The sequence below is a fragment of the Saccopteryx leptura genome, chromosome 5 (assembly GCF_036850995.1).
Source record: "Saccopteryx leptura isolate mSacLep1 chromosome 5, mSacLep1_pri_phased_curated, whole genome shotgun sequence".
Classification (NCBI taxonomy): domain Eukaryota; kingdom Metazoa; phylum Chordata; class Mammalia; order Chiroptera; family Emballonuridae; genus Saccopteryx; species Saccopteryx leptura.
The window spans coordinates 178,065,907-178,091,032 of NC_089507.1; the positions used below are offsets into that span (position 1 = coordinate 178,065,907).

At 40.6% G+C, this 25,126-nt stretch overlaps 1 protein-coding gene across 2 annotated transcripts in view; it reads right to left on the reverse strand.

The window, feature by feature from the left end:
• CFAP61 (cilia and flagella associated protein 61) overlaps window positions 1-25,126 on the reverse strand; it is a 384,193-nt gene that overhangs the window by 91,979 nt on the left and 267,088 nt on the right. For both annotated transcript variants that reach the window (XM_066386991.1, XM_066386992.1), the window contains exons 22-23: window positions 22,067-22,241; window positions 11,355-11,647 (exon numbers count right to left, since the gene is read on the reverse strand). In XM_066386991.1, the coding sequence (XP_066243088.1) occupies window positions 11,355-11,647; window positions 22,067-22,241 (468 nt within the window). The remainder of the gene's footprint in view (window positions 1-11,354; window positions 11,648-22,066; window positions 22,242-25,126) is intronic.

A 25,126-nucleotide genomic window follows, 5' to 3' on the forward strand; every position in this document is an offset into this window, starting at 1 on the left:
TTACTTCCTCACATTGATAAAAGGCACAAAAGAAAACTTCATAATTAACCTGATATTTAATGGTAAAAACCCGAGAGTTTTCCTTTGAGATATGGAAACAAGACAAGGATGTCCACTTTCACCATTTTTATTCAACATTGCACTGGATGTCCTAGCCAGTAGAATAAAGCAAATAAATAGAATAAAAGGCATAAGTATTGGACAGAGAAGTAAAACTGTTCCCATTTGCAGATGGTATGTTTATATATCTAGAAAACAACTATTAGAAATAATAAGTGAATTTAGCAATGTCTGTGGTTACAATGTTTACATATGAAACAATTTCACTTTACATATTAGTAATGATTAGGTGGGAAACAAAAATTTAAAAACCCATTTATAATAGCTCAGATACTGTACAAAGAAAGATATACCAATGACCTATAAGCATGAAAAGAAGCCCATTATTAATCTTCAGGAAATCACAAATTAAAAACACAATGATACATTCTGTCATACCTTTAGAATGTCTAAAATTAGAAAAACTGACAATGCCAAGTGCTGACAAGAGTGAAAAGCAGCTGAACTCTCATAGATTGCTGGTGGGAACGTGACATGATACAGCTGCTATGAAAATGGCATCTTTAAAAGGTAAGCATTCCCCTACTATGTGACCTAGCCATTCTTTAAAGAAGTGAAAATATATGTTTACACAAAGATGTGTACAAGAATGTGCATAGCAAGTAAATGAACAAATTGTGATATATCCATACAATGAAATACTACACAGCAATAACAAGGAATAAACTACTGATACATGGGATGTTCTGAATGAATCTCAACATCACTACGTTGAGTGAAAGAATCCAAATATAAAATACTACATAATGTATAACTCCAGCTATAAAAATACTAGTTTTAGCAGGGACATATATTTGTGACATCATCTTTTTAGTTGCCTAGGCCTGCTATATAACAAAGTATGGTAAAGTGGGTGACTTAAAACAACAGAAATTTATTCCTTCACAGTTCTGGAGACTGATGTCTGAAATCAAAGTGTTAGGATCATGCTCCCTCCTGTGGATCTAGGGAAGATTCTTCCCTGTCTCTCCTCAGACTCTGGTGGTTGCTGGTAGTCCTTGCTCTATAATGAGTACACCTTCAGTGACCTGTAACTGTCATCACCTTACTCTCTCCCTCTGTCATCATGTGTTTCCTCTGTCATCAAATGTCTCTCCCCATACAAAGGCACCAGTCATTAGATTTAGGTCCCAACCTAGTCCAGGAGGACCTCTTTTTTACTTGATTACATCTACAAAGACTGTATTTTCCAAGTAAGATCACATTTGCAGGTACTGGGGGTTAGGACGTCCAGCATATCTCTTTAGGGGACACAATTCAACCCATAACACTATCATCACATTCAAGATCATAAATGTAATGTATTCATCCCCACCAAAACTTTTCTACCGCCCTGACAGAGATGATGCCCACTGTAGACAGCAGGGGAGACAAATACCCCGATTTCTCCCTTCTTCCTATTTCTAATCTCCTGCCAGTGTCTGGGAGTCAGAGAGCAGCCAGGACTGGGAAGCATCTTCTGCAGAGGACATACCTTGTGGAGAAGAGCAGAGTAGGGGAAGCAGGAGACTAGATCTGGTAGCAGACAGGCCAATCTAACCCAGATGCTTTTATTGATGGCTCAGCAGGAAGGTGTGTAGGATCAAAGCAGCTGAAAGTATTTGCAAGGTGTCTTTGCCATAATTCCAATTCTGATCTGAACAGGGAGTACAACCAGAAAGGGCTGCTAGAGAACCTGTAGTCGATTAGCTATTCGGGGAGGTCTCCTTACGCCTCTGCTTCCTCAGCAGAATGTGTGTTTGCCTCCAGAGGCTGCCAGGGGTACTCAGCACATCCTCCGGGATGGCCATTTTGGGGGGAGGGAGGGAAATTTGGGTGAAAGCATTTTGACTTTTCTTAGCTTAAATAGGTGTTGTGACATACCTGTGTAGATGATGTCACTTTTATATAAAATAAGATGAACTTTTTCTGCCCTTTTCACTGCTGTATCCCTCATGCTTAGGACAGAACCAGAGACCTAGTATGCCATAAATCCTCGTGGAATGAATAAATGAATGTACCAAAGAGCAGAATGCAAAATTTCCATGGACTATCAGAATAAAATGAGAAATTTCAGAGAAATCTCTTGTGGTGGTGGGCTGCTTTGAGACCCTGTCTAGACTCTGTGGGAGTGAGTGTCACCATCATCTACCCTTAGGGACACCTGAATGAGAAGCCCTGACTTAGGATGACCACCCCCTTCTCCCAGGCAAGGGATTGCTGTGAACTACGCCTACTCCCCCAACCAGTTTGACCAGTGGGTGTTGTGGCATTGTTTACCACAGCTGCTACCATACACCCTTGACCTATGTAGCTCCACTGCTCACACTGACCTCAGCCTCCCCTTTGTGGGGGGTCTCCCACTTCTTCACTGGATTGGCTGACCCTTCCCTCTCTCCCTGCTGGCTCAGCCTAGCTCCTGAACTGGCAACTCTGAAAATTCAGGTTGTAAGTTGAGCTGTTACACTCTCTCCATCAAAAAAAGGGGTACTTTCGAGTTGGCTCAGCCTGAGCTGCTGCTCCGCCTCCATCCAGCTCTTCAACTGTGGTTCAGGCAGTGCTATGGCTCCATGTGCTGTGCGAGCCCTTCCCACCACAGTGCCTGATGCATCTAGTAGACTTCATATCACAGGTGCTATTCAACCACAGCCCCTGGACCCTGTAGCAGAACACCTTTCTTTTTATTTTTTTTATTTTTTATTTATTCATTTTAGAGAGGAGAGAGAGAGAGAGACAGAGAGAGAGAGGAGAGAGAGACGGGGGGAGGAGCTGGAAGCATCAACTTCCATATGTGCCTTGACCAGGCAAGCCCAGGGTTTTGAACCGGCAACCTCAGCATTTCCAGGTCGACGCTTTATCCACTGCGCCACCACAGGTCAGGTGCAGAACACCTTTCTTACATTGCAAGGGAACCCAAAGCTCAGCAGAATCACTGGAGCTGTAGCTTGGGCTGATCCAGCTCCCAACCATCCAGCCTACCAGTAGGATTTAAATTGACCCCAGGAGCCAACAATAGTTGAAATGCAGAGCTAGCAACAATTAACCTCCTTGAACTGGACTCCCTATTGCTCTTGGTGTTAACTCTGGCTTCAGACACTGCCACTTCAATTAAGACTTGCGTACTCCAGAATGTCTCTGCACAGCGGGACACTGATGGAATTTGAAGTGCCAGGGAGCCTATAAATAGGAAAGTAATAGCAGGTGACATCAGAGAAATGGCGTGAGGGACACTCCTGATCTCTCTCCTTGAAATTTCTACAAATTCAACAACTAAATACAGAGAAAAAAAACCTCAGGAGCACCTGAAATTTACACACACCAGACAAAGGTATGATTGGGTGAAAAAGTGGCTAAATACATAAGATAGAGGATGGGGCATTTCTCTTTCTGCACTGATCTGAGGTAGGGGCACTTTTGTTTGGAGCCAAGCAAAGAGGAGAGACTGTGCTAGTGCAGAAGGAGCTGAGTTAGGGTAGGCGCCCAAACAAAGGAAAGAACACACTGGCTCTGCCTGAGATTGTGGATACTGGGCGTGCACATGGGCAGTGGGATCCACCTAAAATTACCAGCACAGAGTGCCTGTAGGGGCTTGCGCCAGCATCTATGTGTATCCCCAGATCTGCGATCACCGACACTGCGCTAGCAGATCCACCTAGCATCATCAGCACAGGGACTGAGCGGGCGCGCATGCTGGCCAAAGTGCTTAGCCCAACATTAACAGCATTGGGCACCTACCTGGGCACCAGTGTCTTTGGGCATTCCTGGCTCCACAATCTCCAGCACTGGGCACGTGCATGGCCAAGACCCTTGGCCTGAGACTGCCCGTGCTGGGTGCCTGAACAGCAGCTGCAACCATCTGTGTGCAGTCATGGGAGCTGGATACACATATGGCCTGTCACGGGCTACCGAGCAGCACAAGCAGGAAATGCCCATGGAGATTCAAGTGCCCTGAAGCATGCCAGATAAGCCCACCGGCCCATAGAATTTTGCCTGTGTGTAACAGAAAGGCACTTGATCCTTGGTCTGTGCCCTGCCCTGCCTGCTCTCACAGGTGGCTCTGGTTGCCACTGCCTTGCCCAGAACTATGTTTTGAGCAGTGCTGGAAGGGGGACTTTGTTGTGCATAGATTCCCTTGTTGCGAGGACAGTAGCTGAGGTGGACACCACAGCTAAGTCTCCAGGCTGCTAGCTCCAGTGGGAGGGACATGTGGAGAGGTGCCTGGAAAGCTGAGACTGCCATTGCTAGAGCCAGATAATTGCAAAGCCCTAACAAGCCTCACCTGCCAATGGGACTGAGGCCCTGCCTATGTCATTGCCACAGTGAGACACCAGCAGACCTCTGCTCAAGAGCCCCACAGAAGCAAAACAGCACAGCACCAACTGCCAAAAAAAAATAAAAATAAAATAAAAAAATGAAGGAAGAAGCTACTCTCAAAACCAGAAAAAAATAACATTTTTAACACTTTTTGTCATTTTTACTTCTTTCCTTTTTCTTTTTCTATTATTTTCCTTTAGAACTACATTATCCATAGTTGTTACGTTTTTTTATTCCTGCTTTTCGTTTCATTTGAGAAACCTTTACTTCTGTTTTTTTCTTTCTCTTTGTTTTGTATTTTGTTTTTTGTCTTTTCTTTCTCTTTATTCTCTGTTCTCATTTCTTCTCCTTTATCTGTTTTCTTCTTCTTCTTCTTCTTCTTCTTCTTCTTCTTCTTCTTCTTCTTCTTTTCTCTCATCCAATTGTCATTTATCTTCAAATTATTATATTTTGGACTCATATTTTTCTTTGTGGCATTTTGCTTGTTTTTTACTTCATTTTTTCTCTCTTTTGTCATCTCTCCTCAGTTCCTGCTCCTTGTTCTCTGTAGTTTTTATTCCACTTATCATTATAGAATTTTCATTTTTTCATTGTATTTTTTCAACTTTTATTTTATTTTCTTAATTATCTCTTATCAGTGTTATTAACACTTAACAATTCCACTCTCAAATGCCATTAAGGAAATAGAAATTAAATATCATGAATACAAAAGACAGAGATGTAGCTCAGATAACTGATGAAAAATCTCTAGAAAAAAATTTCAATTACGTGGAAAACTTGTGGAGTTAACTGACAGGGAATTCAAAATTGAAGTGCTAAAAATACTCAGTGAAATACAAGAAAGCTGTAAAAGGCAATTTAGTGAGCTCAAAAAACAATTTAATGATCAAAAAGAATACTTCATCAAGGAAATTTAAACTACAAAAAGGAACCAAACAGAAATGATAAACTCAATACATGAACTGAAAAATGAGGTGATAAGCTTCGCTAATAGAACAGGCCAGGTAAAAGAGAGAATTGGTGACATAGAAGACAGGCAACTAGAGATACTACAGAGAGAAGAAGAGAAAGACTCACAAATTTTAAAAAATGATAAAGCCCTATAGGAATTGTCTGACTCCATCAGAAAGAGCAATATAAGAATAATGTGTATATCAGAAGGAGAAGAGAGAGAAAAAGAAATGGAGAACATATTCAAACAAATAATCCATGAATTTCCCAAGCCTACGAAAAGAGTTAGAGCCTCGAATTCAAGAAGCAAACAGAACACTGAGTTACCTTAACCCAAACAGACCCACTCCAAGGCACATCATGATAAAATTATCACAAATCAATGACAAAAAAAAAAAAAATCAAGGCATCAGGGAAAAGACAACTACAACATATAAAGGAAGGCCCATTAGGCTATCATCTGATTTCTCAGCAGAAACTCTGCAAGCCATAAGAGAGTGGACCCCAATATTTAAAATACTAAAAGAGAGAAACTTCCAGCCAAGAATACTATATCTATCAAAGCTTTTCTTCAAAATGAATGGGAAATAAAAAAACATTCACAGATATAGAGAAGATGAGGGAATTTATCACCAGAAAACCTCCACTTCAGGAAACACTAAAGGGGGTTATGTGACCAGATACAAAGAACAAAACAAAACAAAATCACAAGTAAAAGCTCCAACAAGAGCACTATAAAAACAAGAATAATCTGTGACAACAAAAACAAAAAAGGGGAGAAGACAAAAACTAGCAGTAACAAGGAGGATGGAGTGCAGAAGACCTCATGAGATAATGGACTACAATGAATATGATATGTATTCTTTTAATTACCTAATAGTAACCACCTCTGAAAATACCACTACTGAAACACACGGCTTAAAAAAAGAAGAAACAGAGGAAAGAAGTATGGAATACAACCAAACAAAAACAAATGATAGAAAAACAAAAGAGAAGAACCAAACAGGAAACACAGCTATTAGAAAGCATTATATAAAATGGCAACAGGAAACCCTCAAGTGTCAATAATTACATTAAACAAAAATGGATTGAACTCACCAATAAAAAGACACAGAGTAGCAAAGTGGATCAAAAAGAAAATCCAACTGTATGCTGCCTTCAAGAAACACATCTAAGCTACAAGGATAAAAATGAACTCAAAGTGAAAGGCTGGAAAATGATTCTACAAGCAAATAATATCCAAAGAAAAGCAGGTGTAGCCATACTCATATTTAACAATGCTGACTACAAGACAAAAAGGTAATCAGAGACACAGATGGTCATTTCATGATAAAGGGGACATTGAATCATGAAGACATACACTTCTTAATATATATGCCCCAAACCAGAGAGCACCAAAGTATATAAGACATCTACTAACTGATCTAAAAATAAAAACCAACAAAAATACAATCATACTTGGAGACCTCAATACACCACTGACGGCTCTAGATCGTTCATTCAAACAGAAAATTAATAAAAAATATTGGCCTTAAACGAAACACTAGAACAATTGGATATGATAGACATCTACAGGCCATTTCATCCCAAAATGTTAGAGTATACAATTTTCTCCAGTGTACACAGTACATTCTCAAGAATAGACCATATGTTGGGACACAAAATTAACATCAACAAATTCAGAAATATTGAAATTATATGAAGCATATTCTCTGATCATAAAGCTTTGAAACTAGAATTCAACTTCAAAAAAGAAGTAAACAAAACCACAAAAATGTAAAAATTAAACAACATACTTCTAAAATACGACTGGGTCAAAGAAGAAATAAAAGCAGAGATCAAAAGATACATACAAACAAACGAAAATAACAATATGAACATATCAGAATTTCTGGGATGCAGCAAAAGCAGTAATAAGAGAAAAGTTCATATCATTACAGGTTTATATGAACCAACAAGAGAGAGTCCAAGTAAACAACTTAACATCACATCTTAAGGAACTAGAAAAAGAAGAACAAAGGCAACCCAAAACCAGCAGAAGAAAGAAAATAATAACAATTAGAGCAGAAATAAATAAAATAGAGAACAGAAAAACTATAGAAAGAATCAATAAAACAAGGAGTTGGTTCTTTGAAAAGATCAACAAAATTGACAAACCCTTGGCAAGACTCACCAAGGAAAAAAGAGAAAGGACTCATATAAACAAAATCCAAAATGAAAGAGGAGAAATTACTACGGATACCATAGATATACAAAGGATTGTTGTAGAATACTATGAAAAACTATATGCCACCAAATTTAACAATCTAGAAGGAATGGGTGAATTCCTAGAACCATATAATCTTCCTAGACTGAATCATGAAGAAGTAGAAAACCTAAACAGACCCATAAGCAGGGAGGAAATAGAAACAACTATCAAAAACCTCCCCCCAAAAATAAAAGTCCAGGGCCATTTGGCTATACTAGTGAATTCTATCAAACATTCAAAGAAGATTTGGTTTGTATCCTACTCAAAGTCTTCCAAAAAATTGAAGGAGAAGCAATACTCCCAAATACATTTTATGAGGCCAACATAACCTTTATACCGAAACCTGGCAAGGACAACACAAAGAAAGAAAACTACAGACTAATATCTCTAATGAATACAAATATAAAAATTCTAAACAAAATACTAGCAAATCAAATACAACAACACATTAAAAAAATAATTCACCATGATCCAGTGGGATTCATCCCTGAATCACAAGGATGATTCAACATATGTAAAACAATTAACATAATACACCATATCAACAAAACAAAGAACAAAAACCATATGATCCTATCATTAGATGCAGAAAAGGTATTCGATAAAATACATCATTTTATGTTTAAAACACTCAGCAAAATGGGAATAGAAGGAAAATATCTCAACATAATAAAGGCCATTTATGACAAACCATCAGCTAACATTATATTAAATGGCAAAAAATTGAAATCTTTTCCTCTAAAATCAGGAACAAGTCAAGCTGCCCTCTGTCTTCACTCTTATTCAACATAGTGCTGGAAGTTCTAGGCAGAGAAATCAGACAAGAGAAAGAAATAAAAGGCATCCATACTGGGAAAGAAGAAGTAAAGGTTTCACTTTTTGCAGATGATATGATCCTATACATGGAAAACCCCAAAGACTTCACAGAAAGACTATTAGAAACAATAAATCAACACAGTAAGGTTGCAGGATACAAACTTAACATACAGAAGTCTATTGCTTTCTTATATGCCAACAATGAAACTTTAGAAAATGAACTCAAAAAAATAATTCTTTTTATGGTTCCAAAAAAAAAATAGCTAAGAATAAACATAACAAAGAATGTAAAGGACCTATATAACAAAAACTACAAAGCATTGTTAAAGGAAATTGAAAAAGACACAATGAAATGGAAAAATATTTCTTCTTGGATAAGAAGAATAAATATAATTAAAACAACAATATTACCCAAAGGAATATACAAATTTAATGCTATTCTAATCAAAATGCCAATGTCATTTTTAAAGAAATGGGACAAAAAATAATCAGGTTTATATGAAACCATAAAAAACCTCAAATAGCCAAAGTAATCCTAAGGAAAAAATGTAAAGCTGGTGGCATTACAATACCTGACTTCAAATTATACTACAGAGCCACAATAATCAAAACAGCATGGTATTGGCAGAAAAATAGACACTCAGACCAATAGAACAGAATAGAGAGCCCAGGCATAAAACCACACATATATGGTCAAATCATCTTTGATAAAGGAGTCAAAAACACACAATGGAGAAAAGAAAGCCTCTTCCATAAATGGTGCTGGGAAAACTGGAAAGCCATATGCAAAAGAATGAAATTCGACTACTGTTTGTCTCCTTGTATAAAAATTAATTCAAAATGGATCAAAGCCCTAAATATAAAATCTGAAACAATAACATACATAGAAGAAAACATAGGTACAAAACTCATGGACCTTGGCCATAGAGAACATTTTATGAATTTGACTCCAAAAGGAAGGGAAGTAAAGGCAAAGATAAATGAATGGGACTACATCATACTAAGAAGCTTCTGCACAGCAAAAGAAACTGACAACAAAACAGACAGCCAACTAAATGGGAGATGATATTTTCGAACAACAACTCAGATAAGGGCCTAATATCCAAAATATATAAAGAACTCACAAAACTCAACAACAAACAAGCAAACAATCCAATAAAAAAAAATGGGAAAAGGACATGAACAGATACCTCTCCCAGGAAGAAATACAAATGGCCAAAAGATATATGAAAAGATGCTCATCTTTACTAGCTATTCAAGAAATGCAAATCAAAACTACAATAAGATACCACCTCACACCTGTTAGATTAGCTATTATCAACAAGACAGGTAATAACAAATGTTGGAGAGGCTGTGGAGAAAAAGGAACTCTCATTCACTATTGGTGGGAATGTAAAGTAGTACAACCATTATGAAAGAAAGTATGGTGGTTCCTCAAAAATTAAGAATAGAAGTACCATATGACCCAGCAATCCCTCTACTGGGTATATACCCCCAAAACTCAAAATTATTGGTACGTAAAGACACATGTAGCCCCATGTTCATTGCAGCATTGTTCACGGTGGCCAGGACATGGAAACAACCAAAAAGCCCTTCAATAGAGGATTGGATAAAGAAGTTGTGGTACATATATACTATGGAATGCTACTCAGCCATAAGAAATGATGACATAGCATCATTTAGGACAACGTGGATGGACCTTGATATCATTATAATGAGTGAAATAAGTAAATCAGAAAAAACTAAGAACTGTATGATTCCATACATAGGTGGGACACAAAATTGAGAATCATGGACATAGATAAGAGTGCAGCGGATACAAGGGGAAGGGAAGGGAGAAGAGGGAGGTGGTGGAGGGAGGGGAGGGGCATAAAGAAAACCAAATGAAGGGTGATAGAGGATGATTTGACTTTGGGTGATGGGTCTACAACATAATCAAATGTCAAAATGATCTGGAGATGTTTTCTCTAAATCTATGTGCTCTAGTTGACCAATGTCACTTCGTTAAAATTAATTGTCTAAATAAAAGTATATTTTAAAAAGTGTACTCTCTCTATATAGCTTCTAACTATTCCATGGGGAAAGACTCACTGTTGGCATTTCTAGAAGCATAAATGGCTAAGAGCAGCACAGACATGGGGCCCTACGGACCTGGGTGGGTCTCCCAGCATACCACCTTCTCAAAGCCACGACATTCTTCTGTAAAAGGGGACCCTTCCCTTCACAGAGCCATTGTGAGGAGGTAACAGAACGCACTGCAGGCATTCAGCATTGTACCTGGGACATGATAGGCCTTCAGTATTAGCACTCTTCAAGTCTTTGACATCTCTTCCATGAAAGGGCAAGGGCTTACCCCCTGTTAAACATGGGGTAGAGACTTGCCTCTGGTGGATAGAATGCAGCGAGTGATGCCACTCAGCTTCCAAGGCTAGGGCATGAAAGGTGATGTGGCTCTCTCCCTCCTTCTCTCTCTCCCCCCTTTTCTCTCTTTCTCTTTCTCCTTCTCCCTCGCCCTGCCCCTCTCTCCACTTGCTCTTAGAACCAAGTCACCACAGTAAGAGGACACCCAGCCACATGAACGGGCCATTCATAAGTGTTCTGGCCAAAATTTTAACTGAAGTTGACCTTGCATCAACAGCCAGACATGTGGATGAACATGCCTTCTGGATGATTCCAGTCCCACCCATGGTCTGGCTTCAACTACGTGAGAGACCTCAAGTGAGAACTGCCCAGCTGAGCCCAGTCAAACCCCAGGACCAGGAGAGACAATAATAAAAAGTGCTTCTTGTTTTGTGTCATTAAGTTTGGGGTGGATTGTTACTCGGCAATAGATAAATTAAACAATTAGGAAACAAAACCTAAAAGCATGATCAGAAACCCAGCATCTCTCAGCCCCCAAGTCCAGAAGGAGAGAGTGACTACTTACGGAGCAGGGAAGTTTAAAAGGCTGGGTGGGTGTGGTGAAGGACGCACTGTGAATGGGGTCCGGGTTTTGGCCCTCGTTCCACTGAGCCAGGAGCGCCTCCCGGTAAATGGTGACCCCTGCTGCTTGGAGTGCGTCTTCTACCGCTTTTTCCACCCAGTCATTGTTGATGCAGGTGATAGTGGAGGTGGGCGGAGGCTGCACCAGGTGGATGTAGGAGCCCCTCACGCCAAGGTTTAAGAGCGTTTCCACTGTGGTGTAAGTGTCAATTGTATCCCCATAGACAATGACATTCCCTAGAAAAGGGAGAAAATGCCAAGATATACAGTTAAAATAACAACCACTTATTAGTTAAATGCTAATAATGCTGAATTGCTCCCTGTAACCCTCTTCTTTTTCAGCTGCTGGAAGCCAGTGGTGTTACCTATCAATGGTAACCAAGATAATTTAGTCAAGAATTGGCATATAACATCCCACAAAGTAGTCGAGTACTTTTAACTCAGAAGTAGGACATTCACTTATTTTCCTGTAATTTGAAAGTTGAAATTATGCTAAATGAAACTGTCTAGAATAAAACCTTTTATCTTGTTTTTGTTCCCTCTTTGCCACACTTATTAAGGAAAAAAATTACTAAAGTTTGCAATATATACAAGTTCTCCAAAGATGAAAAGGATAATGGTAAAAATATTCATGCACATGATGATACAGATATTTTATTTATTTTTATTATTTTTAAATTTTTCCATTGATTTGAGAGAGACAGAAAGAGGAAAAGAGAGAGAGAAGCATTAACTCATTGTTTCACTTAAGTTCCTTTTAGTTGTGTGCTTGTTGATTGCTTCTCATACAGGGGTTGAACTGGTGACCCGTGTTGTTCTGAGTCAATGCTTTATCCATTGAGCCACCTGACCAGGGCCAGTAGTCATATTTTAATATTTAAATGTTGAACCTTGTTGATTTTAAGGAAATTTTTTCTTTTCTTTGAGAACTAAAGACTAGAACATTCTACTTATTAATGGGTAATTTTTATAAAGATTCAAATTCTGATTTTTAGTATTTACTGTGTCAAGACTTAGCAAAAGTAATTATATATGCTATTCTACCAATTTTATCAGTTATAAGATCAAATATGCTATTAAATGAGTGAAATGTATTGTATGCTATTTACATGCTATTCTTGACATTGAATTGGCCTTTTTACCTTTTCACAAAGAGAAAAACTGCTGTCGACTCACTTTTCAGGCACAAAATGATAGATCCATTAAATCTCTCTTTTTTCTCATGTTTAAAAAATGATATGAAAAGGAATTTTATGAAGCAAAAGAAATGGCAAGTGCATTTATTCAATTAGGTTGACTACATTATGCAAAATTCTATTTTAATCCAAAATTGAAAACAGGTGTAATGGCTTGTCTTATTTGCTTAGAAAAAAGGGAATATAATAACTTTCATGTTGCTTCTTTTCGGGTACCATCATCTAGAAAGTTCTCCCATACTTCCTATAGTTCCAACCTGGAGTACGAAGATGGCACTGAAGCCAGGGTTAGGGTCCTTTCTTCCTGCCCTCACGAGGAGGCTCCAATTTTGCAGCTACTCCCTCTCCTAGTCCCTCTTTTAATGCAGCATTCATTGGTGGCTGCATTTTCTTTGGCTGAAAGAGTCAACATTTTGCTTAAATTATTGAGGCTCCCACCTGCCGTGAAACATAAATCCTGGTGTTGGGCACAACAAAGAGTCAGACACTCAGGAAAGCCAACACTTGGACCTGAAATTGTCAAAGGTTTGAGGTCGTCTGCCTTTTTCAAGTATGCATGACAAAACAATATTCATTTTCAGTGAAACAAATTCAAGAATTTAGGCCCTATGCAACTCAGAGTTTAATATTTTTCCAGTCTCCATCATGTTAGCTTTTAGTAGTAGCTAGGCTGTGAAATGAACCTTTTTACTGTAGAATCATGGAAGCCCAGGCAATGAAATGTTGCTGAGGTTTGGAAAGCTGGAGATTGGCCCTGGCCAGTTGGCTCAGTGGTAGAGTGTCAGCCTGGCATGTGGATGTCCCAGGTTCGATTCCTGGTCAGGGTACACAGAAGAAGCGTCCATCTGCTTCTCCACCCCTCTCGCTCTTGCTTCTTTTTTTCTCTCTCTTTCCCTCCTGCAGCTATTCCTCTATTAGAGTGAGTTGGTCCCAGGCACGAAGGATGGCTCCATGGCCTCCACTTCAGGCCCTAAGAAGAGCTCAGTTGCTGAGCAACAAAGCAAGGCACCAGATGGGCAGAGCATGGACCTCTAGTGGGCTTGCTGGGTGGATCCCAGTCCAGGTGCCTGCATGAGTCTGTCTCTCTGCGTCTCCTCCTCTCACTGAATTAAAAAAAAAAAATAGAAAAGCTGGAGATCTTAAGCAGCTGGAGAGGATGATATTTGCCCCAAATATGAGACTTTGGTTATCATAACAGTCAGCTATTGTCACAATAATGCTGCATAATAAACTACCCTCAAAACTTAATGTCGGTTCACAACAAGCTTGTTGTAGGTTGGCTCACACACCTCTGGGCTGGCTGATGTTGGCTGATCTGGCTCCAAGTTGTGGTTGGGGTCTGTTTCACCGTGTACCTTTATCCTCAGTGGACCAACAGACACCTGAGGCACATTCTATTTATGGAGAAATGCAGGAGCACAGGCAGGAAAGCACAAATCCTCGAGAAATTTTCATGCCTCTCCTTACATTACACCCTCTAATGTTCTATTTACCAAAGGAAGTCACATGGCTGTGCCCCTGGTCAAGGAAGGAGGAAGCACATTCTGCCTGATGTCGGAGGAGAAAGGGTGTGGATATTTGCTGAACAGTAGTCCAAACCATCATAGTCAGATTGGGCATATATTAAATAAATGCCTATATGATCTCATCTAAAATTTTTCATTTAAACATGTTTTATATGCTTAGTTATATTTCTTTCATTAGTTATAAAATACATAGAATCTCATTATAATATAATTTCTTACTAAATAAAAACACATCATATCCCTCCATAAATATGACAAAACCCACTGTAACAAAATCAGCCTATTACTCTTTGCCAGAGTCAGGTCTATTGCCTTTTACATTCCCCTTTCTGTGGGGGATTATTCTTCTCATTATCTTGTACAGTTGTGAGGTCTCTCCACAGCATTTCTTACTTTTACTTTGTAAAGAATTTTTAAGTTCATGCTTTTCTCACAACTCCTCTATATGAGGCACAAAGCAAAGCACTTTTATACACAATTTTTTATTATTATTACTATTATTATCATCATCATCAATAACAGGAACATCTAGAGCTGTTAACAATAACATTGGCTTAACTCAGATGCACATAATAATTTTTTATAAGCTAATAGCAAAACTGTAAGCATGGAGATAATTCAGAGCATAAGCAATACCTAGTAGACAAAGATTTTGATTATTCATTTTTTCATTTGGGGACAAATCAACCTAGGCATAGAAATATGACTATTTCTGTTTCTCTGAGTAATTTGACTAGTACAGATAGGGTAGAACTAGCATTTTTGAAATCCCCATGAAGGACTCACCACAGCCTGTAGCTGTGCCTGGGCCCCTGCCTGTGGTCCAGTCTCTAGCCAGCTCAGACCCCAGGAGAGCCTTGGTGATCTCTACCTTTCCTTCCCTGAGGGTCACCACAGTCTACCCTCAATAATGTATGCATCAGATGACTCCACCTTCACCCTGCCTACCTGTTATCCCTGGAGCCTTACACAACACCTGGCCCACAGTGGGTGTGACAAATTGTTTCCAGACTGAACACACAGAAGAACATTTGAGGTTTACCAAGACTGCTGGTCATAAGTTAAATGGGCATTACTTTTGTGCCTTCTAAATATTTATCACAGAATGACCTCACTGTGGCAAGGTTTTCCTACTACATATTTCTACTGTTAAGTTGGCATTATAAAAAACATCCACCCACAGGGTGGGTTGTATACCTAATATTTGTAAGACAGAAACATGTTCCCCTGAACATGTTATTGGTTTCCATTCTAGCTCACAAAATCCTTCATAATCCTAAATCTAATCTAACTCGTGTGCACCAACAATAATACTACAGTGTCAAAGAATACTCTTGCCATGTCATTGGGGTTTAAACCAGTGAAACAAGAATATTTTATATGGAAGTTAGCAATGATATAACTGACATCCACATAAAACTGGGTTAATTTTTGGCTAAATCAAGGAGGGAAGATAGAAAAGAAGAAAACAGAGACAAAGAAAGTGGACTGAGAGAGAGAAGAACAGGGAGAACCTCAGAGAAACAGACTTTCCTTAATCGCTGGGTAAGAGAAGGAAGGAAGAGTTTAGAAGTAAAAGGAAGTGGTTTGGGGGTGAGGGGTGGAGGTGGATGAAATGAGTGGTGTGAAGGACAATGAAAAGGGCTTTGTCTAAGGGAGACATTCAGCCTGACAGTGCTGTCCCGGCCAGAGTGTACAATGCGGCAGGCGGGGCTGGGTGGCGCAGAACACTCTCACTGCGGTGCAGAGGGGTGGGACAGCCCTGGTTACGTGGGACCTGCTACATGCCTTCATTAACAGCATGCTTTTAATAAGTCAGACAACTTCAATTAGTTAAAGCTTAATGTAATCAATGTATTTTCACCACTTTATAACATATGGGGTCATTGCAAATATTTAGAAAGAGGTAACACATTACAGGGACTTTCTTCATATAACTAGGATATATACATGAGATATACTGCTCACAAAAATTAGGGGATATTTTATCGCTTCATATTCATTTTGAAATATCCCCTAATTTTTGAAAGCAGTATATATATATATATATATACAAATATGTTTATATATTTTTTTTCTTTTGAAGTTTTGTGTATGTATAGAAGAAATAGAGTGGTAAAGCTGAAGATTTCCCCCTGGATGGAAAGATTTATGCTAAGAAAAACGTGGTCACTGTCTCCTTTGCAGCTTGGTTTATGTAATGGATAAGAAATGACCAGTTTGTGCACTGGATCGGAGAGGTGACAGCGGTAAGCGGTGGGCTGCCCTACTTTGCAATGGCAAATGATGACTGATGATTAGAACAGGCTGGGCGGGTTTCAGTGAAGGATAATAATGGAAAAGAAGGTAGCAGATTTTGTGAAATCTTTGTTCCTCCTTTTAGGGAATAAATTGCCATCACTAAGATTACAGATCTGAAACAGGAAGCAGAGGGCAAGGACGGCACCCGTAAGAACATGACCGCGTGCTGGCTCCTCAGACTGGAGTTGGCAAGAAAAGCACTAGGTCATTGTCACTGCTGATTGGCAGCAGCCTCGGAGAAGAAATGTGCAAGGATGCTTCCAAGAGAAAAGAGGGGCTTTGGGGTCATTGCCCAGCAGCGAGAAAGAGAGGGGCAGTGATGACTCCTATCACTATCTCACAGAGAAAAAGCACTGCGGCTCGCCATTTAAAATGTTGGAATAAAGGGAAAAGTGACCTTTTTGCTCTTTGATACATGCTCTTCAAAGGTATAAATAAATATCTAGCATCTTTGACTGTGACCACCAAAATAAGGCAATAACATTCCCACCATCGTAGTGCACCCAGATTTAGGAGATTCTTCAATTTGTCTCAGTTGGGAGGGGGGGGAATGCCAGTTTCATCATCCTGGTTCCCAGAGGAGGTAAATAATAGTTTCAGAAGCTCAAAAACTTGCTGTTATTTAAAAGTAATATGGCTTTATAGAAATGAAACGCTAAGTTGATCTCCCTATGTAGAGTTAGTTATTTTAGTCACAGATTTGCCCTAAGAGTAATAGAACAACATTTTAAGCAAATTATTTTCAGTAGATGCTTTAAAGGGCACTTTATTCTTTTGAAATAACTGTTTTCATGTTAACCCCCCAGAGAGCATGCTCTCTGCCATGTCATCATCACGCTCAATACTCTAAAGGGGTTGGGGGGGGGGGGCTTGAGCAGAAAGCCATGGCTTGGGAAGGGTTTCCTGATCTAGCAGTCTGGCCATGGAATTGCATCTCACAAGGTCAAGAATAAATTCAAGATTTATTGCATACAGATATTAAAATTTTTTCTTCATACTTATTATACTTTAAGGCCAGATAAAAGGACTTCTTCCTCTTCAAAAGAGACATAGACTGGTTCTGTATAACCTCATTCATCTTTAGAAACAGGCCTGTGAGATAAGTTTTATTATGTTCTTCAGAAAGCACTGAGAGGTTAAGTAACCAGCTTCAGGTCACACAGCAAGTAGGTGGTTTAGCAGGACTCAAGACCTGCCACGTCTGATTTCAGAACCAGTGCTACCAGTATAAAATTGGTATTTTATCTGTATAATTAACTTTAGTAAATAACTAGATAATGAAAGAATTTTAAATGGATATCATAGAATAGTTATAAATTATAAAATAAACACTTAAAAAATATATCATGTCTAGGAATAGCCCAGAAAAAGCTCCTATTTTTTGTAAGTCATAGAGTAAGATTTCTATGACCCAATCCTGACCTGTCCCATTTGCTCTGCCAGATAAAAAGGGAGGAATATATTAGATACAACATAACAAAGGCTTCCTTTGCTGATTCATGCACTGGAATTTTAATGTTATACTTTTCCTACAAACATGCTGTTAATAAGGCAGTAAACTGTATTTAGCTAAAGATGAAAATAATTGATCCATTTTGGGCCATTAAGGCAATTTTTTAAACTTTACTTTCATTCTACTCTTCCTTTTCATGGAGAGTACAGAGATAATAGCAGATGAATTTCAATTAGTTTCAATTAATGCCATAGCTGTGATAATGTATTAGGCTGCTGGGTTCTATCTGAACGCCCCCTCCAGGTTGTGTTTTGTTTTTTGTTTGTAGTTAAAAGTAGCATTTGAGTCCCACACGTTGGAGCAGGTCTAGCAGGTTAGGATAACTTACATCTGTAGACCCATCCAACTCCAGAGCTCAGAAAATCATGTCCTCCACACAGGACCACCTCCATCACAGAAACACTGTTTCTTCTGTGGAAGCAGAGGAAAGAGGAACAGCGACTGGGAGGAGGAGAGAGGTCAGGTGTTGGGTGCGATCTGTGTAGCTTTAATGGACAGAAGTGCAGAGAGAGCCAGCCTCCTCCCAGTGACCATCCATTGTTTCTGTTTCCCACACCCATCTGCCTTTCTAGAACAATCCCTCCACCGACCTCAGCAAAGCAGACTCACCTCTCAAGTCCTGGCCGTGATTCCTGGATGGACATCCCACCACAGCCGTGAGACACAGGGGACAGACAGTCCCTTAGACTCTTGTGGGAAGGGTCCTGTGCTCGGCAACCTCCCACCAGCACTACCCTGAAGTGTCGAGAAGGGAGACTGGCCCTGAGGGAGCAAACCTCACTCTCGTGATAAATGTCCACCTCTTCCTGGTATTGTAATGGTGACATAAAGAGGAAGCAAGAGGACAGGCAGAGGGACGGTAAGGAACCCAGGAACGCAGCCCTGCTCCTTGTCTGTCAGGATGTGCTAGACTTCCAGTGTCTAGCTGCAGTGCCAGCATCCACAACTGACATGGCAATAAGCGAGAAGGGGCTGAGCCCACCCTCACCTGAACGCATAGCCCGACCTCCACCTGGCCTCTGCGCTCTTCTCTGACTCACGCAGACCGCGTTCTCCCTACTGGACGGATGCCACAAAGGGAAGGTTCATCTTCCGAAGGTGCTGTCCGGGGCACTGGCTATCCCCCTTCACCAGGTCCCCTTCCCCTAAAAAGCAGCCAGTTAAACCTGTACTTGGCTGGACCCTGAGGTCCTTCATTTGCTCCTCCACCTTCATCTCCCTCTGTTGCCCTTCAAGAGTCTGTCCAGTCCAAGTTTTCGGGCTGTTGTCGTTTGGACACAAACCAAACCACCCCCTCCCACTTCTCTCTCAGTTTGCTTATCCTATTCTTCTTTAAGGCTGAGCTCAAAACTGTTTTCTCAGGAAGTATCCTCCAAACTTCACCATCTCCGGGGCTCCCATTACAGCCAGGTGACTCTCCACACGCAGACTGGCACGTGGTGTGCATGGAGCCCACCTTTGTGCAGACCGTGTCCTCGGCTGTGCTGTTGCCGGGACCGCTGCGGCCGAGAGTTCCACTCTGGGGGACCTTCAGTGTGCCGCAACAACTCCATCACACGTAGTGATAGTAATGCTAATAACAGCCTATATTCTTGTGCTCGCACTGGTATGAGACACTGCCTTGAGTTGGACATGTCATAGCTTATTTATCTCACAATAATCCATATGAGGAAGATATTATCCAGAATGGGACTAATCAAATTCAAGTCTGAATATGACTCTAATTATGGAAAAGCTACACAGAGAAAGTGCTCCCTTAAGGCAAGAGGTTAACATTTTTCCCCCCTACCTTTTCTTATATGGGAAGTGACTTGGAAAGAGCCACTGCATACAGCTGACAACTTGGCCAGGTCAGGCATCCCAGATGCCTTCTGGATCCTGGGCCCCACATCTTTAAGAGCACCTGCCTGGAAGGTGTTCCGGGAATACCACAAAACACTAGCCTGGGGAAAAGAGCCTACATTTAGGACAAAAAACTAATGTTTACATTCTTCTTACCTGGGCTGCTTGGTGGACAAAAGCAGGCACCCAGAGGTTGTTATGCAGTGGTTTATTGGAGACAAAAGCAGTTCCCTTTATGTGGGTACCACAGTATCACCACCTGTGACAATTAGCCAAGCTGGAAGAATAGCACTGATGATCTTGGCCCATCTGAGAACCAACAGCACGGAAAAGAAGGCATCGGAAGCAGAGCACAGTGCTTCTTGCTTTGGGATTTCTAAATTCTCTGCCATATACAGTCAACCTTAAGAACTAGCATTGCCACTTTCAAAGCCCCATGCTCCATGCTTGTCAAAATGTTCAAATACCGAAACCAGCCAACAGTTTGGACTAAAATCCCTGCATTATAACAGGATTAGGAACCATCATCAGACATGCTTTTGTGTTTTCAGGGAGTTTAAGGTATATTTTTACATCTGGACTTCATGAAATGGTAATACTTTGTCACGAATTGTGTGGCTAAAAGCAGACTTCTGCAAACTGTGACTCATCACCTATTTTTGTAAATAAAGTTTTATTAGAACACAGCCATGCCCATTTGTTGACATATTGTCTATGCTGCTTCCCTGCTACAACAGCAGAGTTCAGTCACTGGGCAGAGACCCTATGGCTTGCAAAGTCTAAAATATTTACAATCTGGCCCTATAAGAAAAGTCTGCTGACCTCCAGGTTAGAGAATAACTTTAAGTCTTGGGTCAGTGATTAAAGAATGATTAAAACATTAAAACAGGTTAAAACACATACAGATGGGAAACTGTAAATAATACCAAGTTCTAATAAAAATACGAAAATACTTTTCGAGTTTTAAATCTGGTCTCCAGTATATATCTATATATTCTAACTCTTCCCAATGGTTCCAGACATGATTGGTTTTATGGGTGATTCCTATTCAACTTTTAGATTACGTGAAATAATTTAGACCTCAGAAAAATATGAAAAGCTTCCCCCAAAAACACTTTGTGGAACTAGTATACACTTGATTCTAAAACCTGGACAAGAAAACATAAAAGAGAAAACTATAGGCCATCCTCACTTAGGGATGTAGGTGCAAATAGCCTAGAGTGTTAACAAATTGAATCCAGCAGTGTACTGAGTCCCATTTGATACTTACTGTTTTAGTTTTAATGTAATAAATTAGTAACTTTTTAGTGTAGTAAATGCAGTAACTTGACAAAGTCCAATATCTAAATCTTCTACCAAAACTCAGAAGAAACTATATTTTTGTAATATAGTCATTATACTAATATAATTACATTTAATCTATATATTTAAGACATTTACATATTTAATTTTACATATCAATCCTTACACGAGGCATTTAGTGACTTTTACATCCCTGAACTGAATCCAAGGTCTGGGTTAGAATTCCAGCTCTCCACGGGTGACTTACCCACCAAGTCCCTGACCCTCCAGTGCCTTAGGGAGAACTCAGGGGCTGCACTGTCTCCTCCAGGACTTGGCTGCCAGGTTTCAGTTAAGGACAAGTAGGTAGCCAGCCCCTGTTCTGGTTGTTTTATTAGTCAAACAGTTCTCATTTAATCCAAGCAACAGAGAGGACGAAGCTTAAACAGACCGTTTTGAGTGGCAGAGGCATTTATACAAAGCTGTACGCTCTCATTTTGATTGGGAAATGGCAGGCGACTTGGAAATGTGTGTTGCCGGCAGGACGGTGCGGTGGTGCCGAGAAAGACCACAATTGGCTATGAAGAAGAAAAGAGCCCTTCCGACGCGGGCCTTTCTTTTTCTTCCTCGATCTTTTCAACTTCACAAAAGGAGACATATTTTCCATATAATTGCTAAGCATGTTTGCTTATTAAATTATTCTTTAATTAGTTAATGACTTTAGCCATGCTTTGCTCTTCGTATATTCATTTTGTATAATAAAATAATTATAGATAATTAAACTATCTCAAGCCTCTTTCTGTCCCCCAGCAAACATGCTGGGTATCCAAAAATGACAACAAGTTGTAAATTAATCTGGAAAACAAAGCATGACAGATGAATGATTTGGCTGGAATTAATTAGACACTAATTATATACTGGAACGAGATGAAGAATGAGATTCATTATAAAAATAAAATACCGTTCTGAAAAGATGTGCAGTCCCCAACATCTTTACCTTCTCTGATGATGTTGTTGTTCCGTATCCAAGTCAGGGCCTTCAAGCAGTCTTCTTCATCGTTTAGTGTGAAATGATTGCAAGGAACTTGACCAGTGTATCGCTGCTTACTGCTGTTTGGAATCTCTCTGTTTGTCAGGTGTTGACTGATATCGGCCCCTGTAGGGCATGGGACCTGAGGTATGTTGCAGAGAAATGCTTATGTCAGAGATAACAGGTAAAGCACTGACAATAGTAATAAGTAAACACAAACATGGCAATGTCTAGTGAAGGCATGTCTTTCTGTCCCCAGATACAATTGTTTTAATTGAAACAAGCATGATAGCCACTTAGAGCTAATTCCCAGAAGGAATTGCTTTGATTATATGATGCTGTGTAACAAATTATTCCAAAAGTCAGTGTTGCAAAACAGGCTTACAGATTCTGAAGGTCATTAATTCAGGCAGGGCAAGGTGGGAGACAGTCTGTCTCTGCTGAGCATGTCAGAGGCCCAGGGGGAGACCTGAAGCTGGGGGGAGACTTGCTAGCAGGGGCTGGAATCATTTGGAGATAAACCATCTCTATCCTTTTCTTTCCCCCAGAAATCATGTTGGGTATCAGAAATGACCACAAGTTGTCATTCTAGGTCCAGCGGTTATGTGAGCTGTGGGCTGGGGTCTTAGCTGAGTCGTTGACTGGAACATCCACATGTGGCTGCTCTGTGTGGTTTGGGCTTCCTCACAGTGTAGGGGCTGGTTCCCAGGGTGAGTGTCCTGAGATAGAAAACCAGCCCAGAAAGCACTGTGTTCTTTCCTAACCTCAGCCTAGAATCTGCGTGCTGTCTCTTCCCTTCCACCATATTATAACCATGGAGGTTGTCAGAGAGCCCTGCCAGGGTCAAGAGGTGGGAGCCTAAAACCAGCCTCTTCCTGTAGGGGCCATGATGCTGTGGAAGAATACGTGGAACTGCATCAGTGTGGCCATTTTTGGTAAAGACAATCTGCACAGAAACAATTATATCAGGGACTGAAATTCAAGTGCATATGCGGTCGGGAAGAAAAGAAAACGAGGAAACTGGACTACTATCTACTTATGAAAATAACAGGATTAGCCCTGGCCAGTTTGCTCAGTGGATAGAGCACCAGCCCAGTGTGCAGACATCCCAGATTGAATCCCCGGTCAGGGCACACAGAAGTGATCATCTTCTACTCTTCCCCTCCATCTCCCCCTTCTGGCCTTCTTCCCCTTTCGCAGCCAGTGGCTCGGTTGATTTAAGCATCGACCCCAGATGGGAGCTGCCAAGCGGATTCCAGTGAGGGTGCATGCAAGAATCTGTCTATATCTCTTACTTTCACTTAAAACAAAAAAACAAAAAACAGCCTGACCTGGCAGTGGCACAGTGAATACAGCGTCGGACTGGGACGTGGAGGACCCAGGTTCAAAACCCCAAGGTTGCTGGCTTGGTGTGGGCTCATAAAGTTTGATCAAGGATCACCAGCTTGAGCCTAAGGTTGCTGGCTTGAGTGAGGGATCAGAGACATGACCCCATGGTCACTGGCTTGAGCCCAAGGTCGCTGGCTTGAACAAAAGGTCACTCCCTCTGCTGTAGGCCCCCAGTCAAGGCACATATGAGAAAGCAATCAATGAACAATTACAGAAACTAAGCAGCTGCAACAAAGAATTGATCCTTCTCATCTCTCTCCCTTCCTGCCTGTCCGTCCCTATCTTTCCCTCTCTCTGTCTCTGTCTCTGTCACACACACACAAAAAAAGGGAAAAGAAAGCTATAGGGTTATTCTTCACTTGTTAAAAGAGATATTCTCTCGCTCAAGCTCACTCTCCCTCTCTTCTCCATCTCCACAGCTCTCTCAACACAGAGCACTCTCCTTTGTAACCTCTGTTCTCACTTTTGACACAGAGTGGAAACGGACACTGTAAGGACAGCAACAGAAAAACACAACAAAGGATGATGGTGACACTGTCCTCGGTGTCAAGGATGCGGTGGCACACTGAGGGCATGTGCCCTGGTCCGAGTTCAGCCACAATGCAACACCATGCAGTTGTTGCTGGGAGACAGTGTGGGTTCGGTTCAGCAGGGCCAGATCTGATTTCTCAAGACATGCTCGTTTTTTTCTCAGTGGACTCTTGATTTTTTAAATGATTATTTCAGTTCAAATTAAAATCAAACAAATAGACACCACTGTGAAAGCAAGTAAGCACAGTGGCGTGAGTTTGCCCAGTGAGCCACCACTTTCATGGTCCGGTTTTTATCTGGTGGCCAGGTGGAGACCACGTGGAGATAAACGGGGCCAGCACTGCGAGCAAGACTTACGGCACCGCGAGGCCTCCAGGGGCAGACACGCGCCCGCTGCCGGACATCGCAGTGCACAGGACCTCCCGCAGGCGCTTCTCGGCTATGACAGACACACCTGCACAGAGGCGGACGTGGGTGCAGAAGTTGTTTTTCTCTTGACACATGCCTTGCTACACTGGGTAGATGTGAACGCTGGGGCTTCACTAAACCCCAAGGACATTTAGGAAAGTTTTCGGTCACATTCTTCCTCAACAGAAATGGTAAAGCCATGGCACATCACTGTGATGTATTTAATTCCATTTCAAACTGGATGAAATACGTTAAAAAATCAATTTTTAAAGCTGGATGTCCTTTCTCCACGAAGAAGCTGCAGTAACATTTCATTTAGTAAAGAAAACCCAACGCAGTAAGTAGCGGTCATTTACTGCAACTGAAATTGTGGAGGTTAAATTCTCTTATTAGGAATATAATTTGTTTGGCCATATCATACTACAATTTTGGTACAGTTGTATTCATAGTTATTGTAAAAGCAGTCCACTGAGGGCTTTGGTAAATGTTTTAAAGTGTACACTATTGAATACTGTGCTTTGGAGGTTTGAAATCTCACCAGAACTACAATAAGCATTATAGTATAAAAGAAAAAGAAATTTGGGTAACACTATACTAGTTTAGTAAGTCATGCTTTAACAAATCAGGAGAAGTCCTTGGAAGAAAATGACAGTGCTAACAAACAAATTGAGAGCTGTGCAAGCTATGAACTGTTATTAT